General features: G+C 52.2%; 1 protein-coding gene across 1 annotated transcript in view; it reads right to left on the bottom strand.

Moving 5' to 3' along the window:
* LOC112108155 (zinc finger protein RFP-like) overlaps nt 1-2287 on the bottom strand; it is an 18239-nt gene extending 15952 nt beyond the window's left edge. Inside the window, exon 1 of the mRNA XM_026660896.1 lies at nt 1871-2287. Within this exon, the coding sequence (XP_026516681.1) occupies nt 1871-2287 (417 nt within the window). The remainder of the gene's footprint in view (nt 1-1870) is intronic.
* Between the last annotated feature and the right edge of the window lie 10115 nt (nt 2288-12402).

Raw genomic sequence — 12402 nt, 5'->3', positions numbered from 1 at the left:
CTCTGTGTAAGCTCAAAAGCTTGTCTCCTCAACAGAAGTTGGTCCAATCAAAGATATTACCTCCCCCACCTTGTCTCTCTGCCCCCTGCAAGTCCATTTCCTTACTCTAATGTCACTCTTCTGTCACAGAGCACTTTCAGTGCTCACTCCTAGACCAGCTAAGATGTTACCACAGGAATGGGGCCAGGGAGCAGGCAGTGAGGGGGACAGGGTGGGTATTCTATGCGGGGAGAATACTCGCTTTCTTGCTGCTTCAGAACGCATGTACCTGTGGGAACACCTGTTTCACCCCGTTTTCACCTCTGCTCTACTGCAGTAACCTTGATCTTCCCCCTACACATAGCTCTCAGTCGGTGTCGAGAATGCACAGAGCTGCTTAGAGGGTGTGGAAATCCCCTGTGTGTACAGTTGCATGGCACATAAGTAGGCTCAGAATAGGCCACTAATCTCCTAGGTCCCTATCATTGTTGCCAATCACTGAGCTGGGAGTGTGTGTTGCTTAAATGCAATACATTATTCTACTTTAACCATCCTCCTCTATCATCAGTTGCGTCTCGACAATTGTCCAGTTGGTGGTGTGTCTCCCCTTAACTCTAATCTGATTTGCACAGAAGATTTAACAAAACCTAAAGTTCACAGGTGCACAAGTACAATAAAATAGATTGTTTAGTCTTTTTTTTCTCCAGTATGTGTAGTTTAGTTTCTATGTATAAATTGGGACCACTTTCACTGCAGGAAGCACTGGATATTTTAAGAAATCCTATAAAAGACAAAATATTGACTCTTCCAGCTTCTAAGCCAAAAAATGGACAGCTGCTTGCACACAGTTATGAAGGGAAAAAGGACAAAAAAGATGACCGGAGATGTGATCAATACAAATGGGTCCACAGAGGAAGACATCTTTCCCTAACAGGGGATCCTCTGGTAAGGAAGAGATATTTTTGAAGACTGATCGATACAGATGAGGTTTTGTGTCACAGATACGGATATGAAGTTCTTGATGGAAATGTGGACAAAGTGATTGTTCGTTATTTGGGACTAGATGAAACACCTGACCCATGTGTGCCCTATAGGAATGAGAAAATATCCCTTGAGATCTCATGTTCATACATTGCCGTCTGTACTGTCAAAAGTTGTGGAGCAGAAACATTTAGGCCTCTCTAAAAATTACCAGTGAAAAATAGCAGACTCTAATATCTCATCTGCCCATACGAGAGTGACTCTTCCCAAAAATACACAACAAATAAAAAATAATGTATGAAAAACAGAAAAGCGGAATCAGTCACAATGACTTATGTGGTGAGTATAACCTTCACTGTCCCCTGGAAGGGTTTGTGTGTCAGTACTGCCAGGGCCCTGAAATCTCTGTAAGTTTGGATCTTCCAGAAGTTATTGGTATTTTTAAGAGGTGACAATATTGAAGCCAACTACACTTCTTTCATATGCCACGTTTCAACTAGGAGACTTTTCCTTTCCTCCTTAATGTGCCTTTTTTCAGGAAAATCCAGCAATTCCTGTGGCTGCACTGACTCATGACAAGTGCACAACACATGCACACAAGATGTTTTTTTCATTTCTAGCAGAATATGTGGCCCAGGTCAGCAACAGTTCCACTGTAATAGTTCTGTGCTATATGTATAAATTTCACCCCCTGGGTCACATCGGAACTGACTTTTCTGGGTCCTTATTGGTGTTTAAAATGATTTTGGGTTGGAACAGGTTAATAACAGTGTGTTATAAGTCTGTTCTCATTGCTAAAGTATTGTTCGTAAGGGGGTCTAACTGTATCCACTGATTTTGCCATAATTTTTTTTTATTAAAATGCAGTTCCTGGCCATTCCTGCTTTTACACTGTCCCGTGATTTCCTACCTTGTAATCCTCAGCAGCCTCCTCTATGGGAACCGCAGGGTGTTCTCTGTGATCTCGGGACAGGTGGCAAACCGCACACATGGGCATTTCTTCCACTTGGCAGAAGACATCTATAGCCCTCTGGTGTTTTTCACACACTCTCTCAACTTCTGGTTCTTTTGTTGACTCCCGTGTAAGTTTTCTGGAAGCTTCTACAATATTCCTCAGCTGTCTGTTTGGTTTGACGTTTCTCTGGGGGAAGGTTTCTCTGCACTCAGGACAGGGGAAGTTTGTACTCAATGCCTCCCAGCACTGAGTGATGCAGGCCTGGCAGAAATTGTGCCCACAATCTAGAGACACTGGATCTTTAAAATAATCTTTACACACTGAACAAGTCAGTTCACCTAGAAGCATTTTTGCTGGATTCGCAGCAGCCATGGCTGCTTCTGCAGGAAGAGACAAATTCAGTTTCCTTTTACTGTTCTCAGAAAGGGGCTGATCCTGAACTTTGCACACCAAACAGGTGTTTCCCACGTATACATTGCCTCATTACTCTTGGGAGGCTGGAAACGCCTTTTGGTCTGAGTTAGCACCTGGAGGAAGCACCAGGACAGACTGTGGAGTGGCTGCAACTGACGCTGTTGATCCCTGCAGTGGTGCAGCATGTCCACTCTGCAGAACAGTTGTTTGACAAACAGCACCTGCCACATCCACACACAGCTCTATACAGCGTTTCTTCCCACCATCGCTGTGCCACTGTGTTGTAGGACTCCAGAGGTACCTATAGCATCGCTCAGGGGTCTCAGACTCAAATGACCACGAGGGCCACATGAGGGCTAGTTCATTGGCCCGAGGGCCGCATCACTGACAACCCCCTCGTTGCCCCCGGCCCTCCCCACACTCCACCCCTTCCATGAGGCCCCGCCTCTTCCCATCCCTTCCCTGCCCCCATTCCAACCCCTTCCCTGAAGTCCCCACCCCAAGTCCGCCCCCTCCCTGCCCCCAGAGGGTGCATGAGGGATGTGGCGGGGGCTCAGGGCAGGGAGTTGAGGTGCAGAAGGGGGTTGGGTGCAGACAGAGGGCTCAGGGTGCAGAAGGGGTGTGGGATGCAGCAGGGGGCTCAGGGCAAGGGGTTGAGGTGTGGGTTGCAGCAGGGGGCTCGGGGTGCAGGCAGGGGGCTCAGGGCAGGGGATTGGGGTGCAGAAGGGGCGTGGGGTACAGCAGGGGGCTCAGGGCAGGGGGTTGGGGTGTGGGGTGCAGCAGGGGGCTCAGGGCAGGGGGTTGGGGTGCAGGCAGGACACCATTTATCTGATGAACCAGGATCCCAGGGCCAGAAGGGGGCGATCTCTCCCGAGGCCACTAGATGGTGTTCCAGCATCACTTTTCCCCATTCTCCAGTTCATCTGGATTTTTGATTCTCTGATCTGGGCCCCCAATTAGAGCAGATAACTGAATTTAACTACGTATCTTCCTCTGAAGTAGTTGGTACCAACTGCCATTAGACACTGGACTAAATGGACCATTGGTCTTGCTAATTCCTGTGAACACCAGTTTATAGTGAGCAAGGGAGGGAACAGGTGAAACGTCTTACCCTAGGGGTAGTCAATAGGCCAAATCCAGACTGCCAGATGCTTTTGAACGGACTGTGAAGTCTTTGTATTTGCTTATTTTCATTATTGTTTTTGTGGTGTGGGAGGGGAAAAAAAAATCACGTTTCTTTGGCATAGAGCAGTCAAAACAGTAAAATAGCACACTTTGAAAGAATAAAATTACAGAGAATATACATGCATTGCAGGAAGTACCAAGTAGTAACAACAACACCACAAGTTTGTGTTGGAGGTGAGTGTTAAAGGGAGAGAGAGAGAGAGAGAGAGAGAGTGTGTGTGGGCTGAAGCCCAACTCTGTCATTCTGTGGGGAAGCGGTGGAGCGAGGGTTGGCCCTTGGTGGAGGGGGTGGAGCAGGGCAGGAAGAGGCGGAGCAAGGGTGGGGCCTCGGGGGAAGGGGCAGAGTGGGGGCAGGGCCTCAGGGCAGAGCAGGGTGGAGCACCCCTGGGGGAAAATAAAAGTCAGCGCCTGTGATGTGGACTCAAGGGATCAGCGTTGTACCGGGCTTCCTCCTTACTTGGCGCCTTATCCGGACATCGGATGCCAGAGACAGTGCTGTAAATCAGCACGCTGAGCAGCAAACCCCTGGGGATTGTCATCCGGAAGCGCCCTGCCTGTGCGACCCCGTGCACGTGAGCCTTAGCAGGGGATGAGAGCTGGAGTCCTTCACCTGGATTAGCCGATCCTGGGACAGGAGAACAAGAAAAATCCCGTTAGAAGCAAGAAGGAGCACGAAAGGTTGGATGGAGAGAGACTGAACATAGAAATTGGACATCTTACTGGACAGAGCGAAACTCACAGAAAGCAAGCCAATTTACTGGGGGCCTTTACTGGCGAAATGTTGATTGTAATGCAGATGATAAAGAAAATATAAAAGTATTATTTCCAGCTATGGGAAATAGAGGAACTCTATTTTTATGCCAGGGTAAATAAGATCAGAATCCAGCCCCGGCCCCATGGATTGCAATGGGGTCACTCTGGGTTTACCGCGGGGGTCACAGAGTTAAGAATCCAGCCCTGACCCCCACGGGGGTTGTGCTGGGTTCTACGTGCAGGATGGTTGAAAATTTTTCATGAAAACTATCTTTCAAGGGAAAAATTGGATTTTTATCATAATAAATTTTTGTGGTGTTTGCTTGTCCTGCAAAATTTTGACTTTTAATTCAGAAAAGCAAAATATTTTCAGTTGCAAAAACAGATTCCCCTCCCCCACCCTGCATTTTTGGGATTTTCCATAGGGGTGTGTGTGTGAATGGGGAGCCATTTCCTGACCAGTTCTAATTTACATCCTTGATACAGTCCTGTTTGAAAACTCCCAAGCCATGGGGGTTGGACCACCTCCCTGAGGATGGGGGTGTCTGAGAAAGAAGTTGGAAAAGAAATCTATTAATGATGTCACAGCTTTTCCCCGTTCAGTTACAGGGAGAGAAAGCTCCCAATCCATATCTGAGTCAGCCAAGGAGTCTTTCAGTAAAACCAGGGAAGATCAGATATTCATGATGCTTTGAGATCTCCGGCTGGAAAGCACTAAGTAAGAGCTAGGTACGCTTATTAGCTTCAGTAACACCTGCTGAGGATCCGGCCACTGGATTTGTCCTGGCTGCTTGCACCATCCCGTGATCAGAGGTAGATTAAGGTCTCCTGGGGCCCTGGGCTGGAGCAAGTGTGGGGGGCCCCGGCCCCAGAACCATGGCCCTGCCCCACCCCTTCCACCTGCGGCCCTGCCCCCGTTCTGCCCCACTCGGTTCCTTCCCTGCGGCCCTGCCCCCATTCCACTCATGGCCCCAGCGCATCCCGCCCTTTCCCTGTGGCCCCACCCCCCACTCGCTCCTTTATGCCCCACCCCCCACTATGGCCCAAAGACCAGAGAAACCTGCAGCCTTGGGGCTGTGGCAGGGGGAGATTTTTTCTGGAGTCTCTAGGCACGGGCCCCATGGGCCCGTACAGTAATCTGCTACTGCCCGTCCTCTGCACTGTGCTTCCACCCCATGGCTCCCCATTTCCAGCTTCACACTTCACTACCTCCCAGCTCTGGGGATGGAGGAGGGAAAATGAGTGTGGGACAGAGACTCAGGGGTCATTCGGTGACGGGGTCCCTTACCTGTGTTTAGCGAAGATGCTGGTGGTACATCCAGATCCGGAGAGCTCCCTTAATTTTAATGTTCTGTGTTTGAACTGGGAAGCTGAAAAGGGGCAGCTGCTTGGCTGCAAAGATCAATAAATGTGGAAGAGGAAACTTCTCTTGTGAGACTCTGTACTTCCCCATGGCCAATGTCAGCGGGAGATTCGTAGATTCCTAGGTCAGAAGAAACCACTGAGATCATTGGACATCTCAGAATTAATTGCTGTTTGAACTAAAGCAGATCTTTTTGAAAGACATCCAAGCTCAATTTTAAAATGACCGGTGCTGGAGAATCCACCCCAACTCCTGGGTAAATGGCTCCAATGTTTAATTACCCTCACTGTTAAAAATGTACACTTTACTTCCAGTCTGAATTTGTCTAGCTTCTACTTCCAGCCCTTGGATCTTGCTAGATCTTTCTCTGTGTAGAGGATCGGACTCACCCCTGCGGCGCCTCCTGCTGGTCTCTTCTGGGAATTAGCTCTTCCAGCCCAGAGCGCCCTCTGCAGGCTATTGATCTACCTGTCCTCTAGCCCCCATGTCTCTCCTTGGACCCCAGTGCCCTTTTGTCTGGGGTGCTACCCCCTGGCAGTAACCCCTCAGTCTTAGGGTCTCCCCTCCCCAGGGAACCCCCACCCACTATCCCCACCTTGCCTCAGAATAAGGCCACTGCCAGTCACCAACTAGCCCCCACTCCCTGGGGCAGACTGCAGTATAAGCCACTCATCAGAGGCAAAGTTGGGTTGGGTTTGGACCTGCTGCCTTGACCTATCCCTGGGCTGTCCTCTGCAACCCCCAGCACCCTTTGGCCTTCTACTAGGCCGCAGCCTGGGGCTTTCCAGGCTGGAGCTCCCCAGCCTTTCCCCAGCCCTGCTCCACCCAGGTACCCTGTCTCAGCTCCCCACAGCACAGCCCTTCTCCCTCTGAACACAGAGAGAGACTACTTAGCTTCTGCCTCACAGCCTCTTATATAGGGCCAGCTGAGGCCTGATTGGGGCGTGGCCCCGCTGCAGCTACTTCCCCAATCAGCCTAGTAGCTTTTCCTTTGCCCCAGCCCTCTGCCAGGGCTGTGTAAAGCCCTTCCGGGCAGGGGTGGGGGACTACCCCACTACACTCTGCTAGACTGATTAGCAAATATTTGTCCCCTATATAAGTACTTATAGCCTGGGATCACATCACCCCAACCCTTCTCTTTGTTAACCTCATCCTATCTCTGTGACGTGCACTGGGGTTGAGGTAACTCCATGCATCCCACTAAATAACCGCCAGTAGTGGGGGAACACTTTTAATAGTAGGGGTGCTAGAAGCCAGCCCCCTTACCCCTGTCCCTACCCCCCTCCAGCTGGGACCAGGAGCAGCGCCAGGAGCGGGGACCCTGACAGGGGTAATGGGGCTGAGGCTGGGGCCACAGCTGGGGGCGGGCACGGGGCTGGCGGCCGGGACCCTCAGGAGTGGGACTGGAAGCCCGCGTGGGGGGCCAGAAGCGGAGGTGCGGGGCCGGCAGCTGGGACCCACGGCTGGGACTCCCAGGTGTGGGACCAGAACCAGAGGCACAGGGCCGGTGGCTGGGACCCTCAGGTGCGGGGCGGGGACCCAGGGTGCGGGGCTGGAAGCAGAGCCCCACATAAAACATGGGGTGCTGCAGCACCCCCCGCACCCCTAGTTCCCGTGCCTATGATAACAGTGCCTACCAGGAGAAGAGCACAGATTGAGGGGATCCATCCTGAAACCACTAGCTTTACAGCAGGAGGGTGATGTGGTATGGGGGGGGGGGGGCGGGCTGTGCCTTTAAGGGCTGAGCTTCCCAGACCAAGAATCTGGGAAGCACTTCTTGCTATCAGGGTGGACTCCAAGAAAGGAGCCACTTTGTACCCCACTAGTTTTAGCAAATGTTACCAGGAGATCATTTTAAAAAAATAGGTGGAAATCTCTAGTTATGCAACAATAGAAACAGATCCGATGTATCTGCCAAGCTGGGAACTACCATTCCCATCAGCCCCCTCGCTGCTGACCTATGACCCTCCGGAGCAGCCTAAGAGCCCCATCAGAACAAAAGGGAGATGAAGGGGGCACCACAGAACCCATAAATAAATTAATTACTTGGGACGGGGTGAGGGAACAAAATGGGGGAACTGGACAGGGATGCCAAGCCGAGAACCCCAGACAACGCCTGCTGCTTTGTAAATGTAAGTGGGGGAATGGTCCCGCTATTGTGGGGAACTTTCCTGGCTTCTGCACTACCCTGGTGAAGTGGGCTAGCGAAAGGATCTGAGTCCTCGCTCGCACTTCCTTTACCCAGAGGCCTCCCTGCCCTTGAGGACTCCCCTTCCACTCTCCTGTCTGGCAGAGTCCTCATAAACCCCGACAAGGCTGGGCCCAGGATTCCTGGGGGGCTCGACCCCCAACCTTGCTGTGGTCACCCAGGACAGGGGCTAGGGTGTCCCCACTCCGGGGGGCTCTCTCTGCACTGGGCACTTCCCTGACCCACTGATCATTACATACAATTTAAAGCAAATACAAGTTGTTTAATTAACAATTAATTTAAAGAAAAGAATAAGGAAAAATGGGAAAGGTTAAAGGAAAACACATCACCCCGCTCTGTGGCCGGGAACATCACAACCAGTGTCTCTGGAACGTCAGGGCAGGTCACAGTCTGTTCCTTGTAGGTCCCAGGCTCCTTCTCAGGCCCTGGCTGTGCTGCAGGGATGCTGCGGGTTGGACACTTGCTCTGGTGGTGGCCACACGCTCTCAGGCTCTAGGTGGCAGGACCCTTCTTCCCAGCGTCGCCCCCACCCTGACAGGGTTACGATCCCCCTCCAAGCCTGGCCTGCAGGGCCTCTTGGCTGAGGCGTCTCCCTGCACTGGGCTCACTGCCCAGGGTCCCCCTCCTCTCCCCAGCTGCTCACCGCACCCTGCTCCGGACTGCTCCAGCCCCGGCTCCAGCTCCAGCTCCACTCTGCCTCAGCACGGCTCCTGCTGCTGCTCTGCCTCCAGCTCCCTGGGCTGCTTCTCTGGCCCCTCTGGCTCTGGTTGCTGCAGCTCTGCCCCCAGGGCAGCTCTGCTCTCTCTGGGCTGTGCTCTGGCTTTGGGGCTGCAGCTCTGCTCCCAGCAGCTTAGCTCGGGCCCCTGCTCTCTCCTTAGCTCGGCCCCACTCTGTCTGACCCAGGCAATTCCAGCTCACACAGAGGAGGACGGGACCCCCCCTCGCCTCCTGATTCTCTGATTAGCCTGCCTGCCCTGTCCATCAGGCTGATCTGGAGCATTGGCCTCTCCCCATTGTTCCTGGGGACTGTCAGTCTCAGGGTCCTGATTTCCCATCGACCCTTCCCCTTTTAGTGCTGGGAGCTAGCAACCAAAACACCCCCACTGAATGTTAGTAAGGGGGCAACAGTCCCCTTACATAAAGCCACATCAGCGGCTGCTGCTCAGAGGAGCTCTATCCAGATGTGTGCATGGATCGGGGAGTGAGAAAGACCCCACCCTCACAGAGAACCTCCCTGTCAATTCCCGCTTCTCCCTCCTGGCCTGTTTGAAACCCAAGGCAGTGGGAGGAGCCCACCAGAACTCAAGGCCCGCCCCTTTCGGTGAGGGAGGAGCTACGGGCCATAGGAGACGACTGCTTATGTGGGACAAAGTACCAGGGCCAGGACCTACAGTAGAGGCTGGGTGGGCATTTCCCTTGGGGGTGGGGTTTGCAGGCTTCCCTGTGCTGGGGAGAAGAAGGAATGGATCGGGGGGGGGGGTGAGCAGGCGCGCGGGCGGAAGGAAGGGCCAGGTCACTAAGGAGCTAAGAGGGAATATTTTGATTGTGGGTTTAATCGTTTGAAGTTTAACTCCGGAAAGGATCCGCTTTTTGTCCTATAAGGCTTGTTTCCACTTGGGAATGTACTGAAATAGCGACTCCAGAATGATGATTCTGGAACAGCTGATTCGATAGCATCCCCCGTGAAGAGGCTTTTATTCTGGAGCAAGAGGGTCCATATGAGGGTTAATAGCAAAAGAACGATTCCAGAATACCATATGGGTACATTTCCAAGTGTCGACAAGCCCTTAGCAGGTGGGTTAAGGCCTAACAGCGCTGGGAGCGGAGAGAACCATCTGAAGGGAAACTGAGGCAGCGAGTAGGCCTGAAGCCACCTGGGATAGGTCCCTCTGACAGGTTCCTTAAAGGAAAGTGGGAGTAAATAATTGATGAGAGGCAACTCAGGAGACCTGGCTCCTTTTCCTGGCTCTGTCACTGGCCTGCTGGGTGACGGTGGGTAAGTCACAGCCACGATCCATGCCTCAGTTTCCCCACCTGTGACTGGGGATAATGATACTGATTTCCTTCGTAAAGCACTTTGAGATCTACTGGTGAAAAATGCTAGATACGAGCTAGGGATTATTAATTATTATTATTGTTGTCTTGCTAAGGAAAAACTTCATTTAAACAACAGCTTTGGATTGTGAACATGAAATAAACTATGACACAGTCATTCATATTGACTGATGTCAGGCACTCACCCCGAACAATCACCCAAATAAATCAACAATTAGAAGCCATCGGATTGTGAAAGTAACAGAGTCACAGTCTCAAAATAGGTCTCAAAATAAAACACACAGTCAATGACAGCAAAACACAATGCCGGAATTAGTCATTGGGATTAATTAGGCAATACCCTGAAAGAGAAAAATGAGTCATAATTACCCCACATTATTGACCAAAAAGAGGAGGAACATGTAGGTGCAGGGGTAGGAGCTGAAACTACTTTGAACTCACTTTTTGAGGTCAATTGCAAGTTAATGGTGTCTCAACAGAGACTGAGATTTTCAGTGTGACTAAGGGCTTTGCAAATCAAATTCCTATTGATTTTGCTAATCCAAATCCTCCCCCAGATGATTTTGAACCTCTCTGCTAAAATCTCTCTGAACATAACCACAATGAATGAAGAGCGCAATGGCAGGCAATGGACCAGCTGCTGCTAAGAGCACTTGCAAATATTTCCTACTTTGATCCTGAAAAGAAAAGGTATTGTGGGTGAAATCCACTGAAGTCAACAGCAAAACTCCTGTCGGCTTGGATTTCATGAGTGTATAGAGAGTATAGGACAGTGTTTAATTTGTTTGACTGAACTGGGGAAAGGTTGAAGATCCTCTTGGTTGAGGCTTAGAGGGGAAGGTTTTTAAACTACTGGCCCTTTGATGCGATCTGCTGCATTTCAACAGCACCAAAAAATTGCTCTTCAGAAGAATGATTTTGGTAAACCTTGGGGATAAGAGATTTCCGCCAATGATGACTTAGCACCATGATGCCGTGCGAGGCAGGGAGATCACCCCAAAACATCCTTCAGTTTGGTGGAAGAATTGTATGTCCTTCAGCACCCCCAACAAATCAAATAGTAAAAGAGAAAAAAAAATCCAAACAAACTGGATCTACCACTAGAAACAGACACAGCGAAGGGAAGCAAAGTGAAGCCAATGACCGAAACCAGCCTTTGAGTTGGAACTCCAACTGCATGCAGATCAACTTCTATCTGTGTCTTCCATCCTGCAGACCTCTTTGTAAGCTGGAGATCCCGCCAGATCCTTGTCTAGCCTGTGTGTCCCTGACGGATCTGAGTGTTACGACAAACCGCAGCTTGAGAACCACTCCTATCAATGACTCAGAGGGAAAATGAAACTGATTATTTTTCTTCTCTTTGTGAGATACCTGGTTAGGTTTTTAAGGTGCTCCTCCAAAGGGGCCTAAGTTTTCACCAGAATTTTTACAAAGACATTGCAGACACCGTGGGTTCTTCCCATCTACCTGGAACCCAGGAGGTGGAGTTTCTCCCTGATGTGGACCTTGCTACAGTGAGTGACCCAGGCCTTTGTCGCCTCCAGATTGGCTCGACCACCAAAAGCCCACTTGCAAACGGCGTCTGGTGTCGAATACAGCAATCCGCTTGGGAAGGGAGTGAAGGAAAGCATCGGGAGCGTGTGACGGCAGTGCTCCGGGCAGGGCCGGCTCTAGGTTTTCTGCTGCCCCAAGCAAAAAAAAATTTGGCCCCCCCCCACCCCACCCCTGGGCTCTCTCCCCCACCCCACCCGCTCCCTCTGCCGCCCCAGCCCTGGGCTCCCCCCCACCAGTGCTGACTCTGCCCGCTCCTCCCTCGCCTCCAGCCGGTCCGGCGCTGGCAGGGTCGGGGTAAGCAGCAGGGCTCCCGGGCCGCGCCTCAGCCCAGGGTCCCTCCAGCCAGGGCTCCCGCCTCCAGGACTGGCCGGGACCCGGGAGGGCAGAGCTGGGGGACGGCTCCGGCAGGGGGCTGAGGAGCCGGGGCAGGACAGCCCCAGAGGCAGCGGAGCCCCGGAGAGCGGGACGCGGGCCCCACACGGCAGCGCCCCGCCCTCTATGGCCCTGCTGCTGCTTCTGGCCGCCCTGCCACAGTCCCTTTGTGGCTCTGGCCGCTTCGCCCAGCCCCGGCTGCGGCGCTGGGGGGGCGGCCGCCCTGCGGCATCTGCAGGTGGCTCCGTGTGCCCCGAGGGGCAGCTCCCAGCCCGAGTGTCCCCTGCTCGGAGCCTGCCCGGCCCAGCCACAAGGTGTGGGCACTGCTCCCCCGCGGCGCGAACCGCAGCGGCCCCAGGGCGACGCGCTGCTGCTGCCAGGGCCGGCTCTAGGCTTTTGCCACCCAAAGCATAAAAAAGAAAGAAAGAAAAAAAGACGGCCAGAATGCTGTCCTTGAAAATGTGTCGCCCCAAGCATGTGCTTGGTTTGCTGGTGCCTAGAGCCGGCCCTGGCTCCGGGAGATGCATTGGGTGTTGACTGGGTTTGGGGAGGAGTTGAAGATGCTGAGTTTGACCTAGAAAG

This window comes from Terrapene carolina, unplaced genomic scaffold (genome assembly GCF_002925995.2).
Source record: "Terrapene carolina triunguis isolate 2854851 unplaced genomic scaffold, T_m_triunguis-2.0 Scaffold843, whole genome shotgun sequence".
Classification (NCBI taxonomy): Eukaryota; Metazoa; Chordata; order Testudines; family Emydidae; genus Terrapene; species Terrapene triunguis.
The sequence above is the reverse complement of the archived record's forward strand: the minus strand, read 5'-3'. Positions and strand labels throughout refer to the sequence as shown.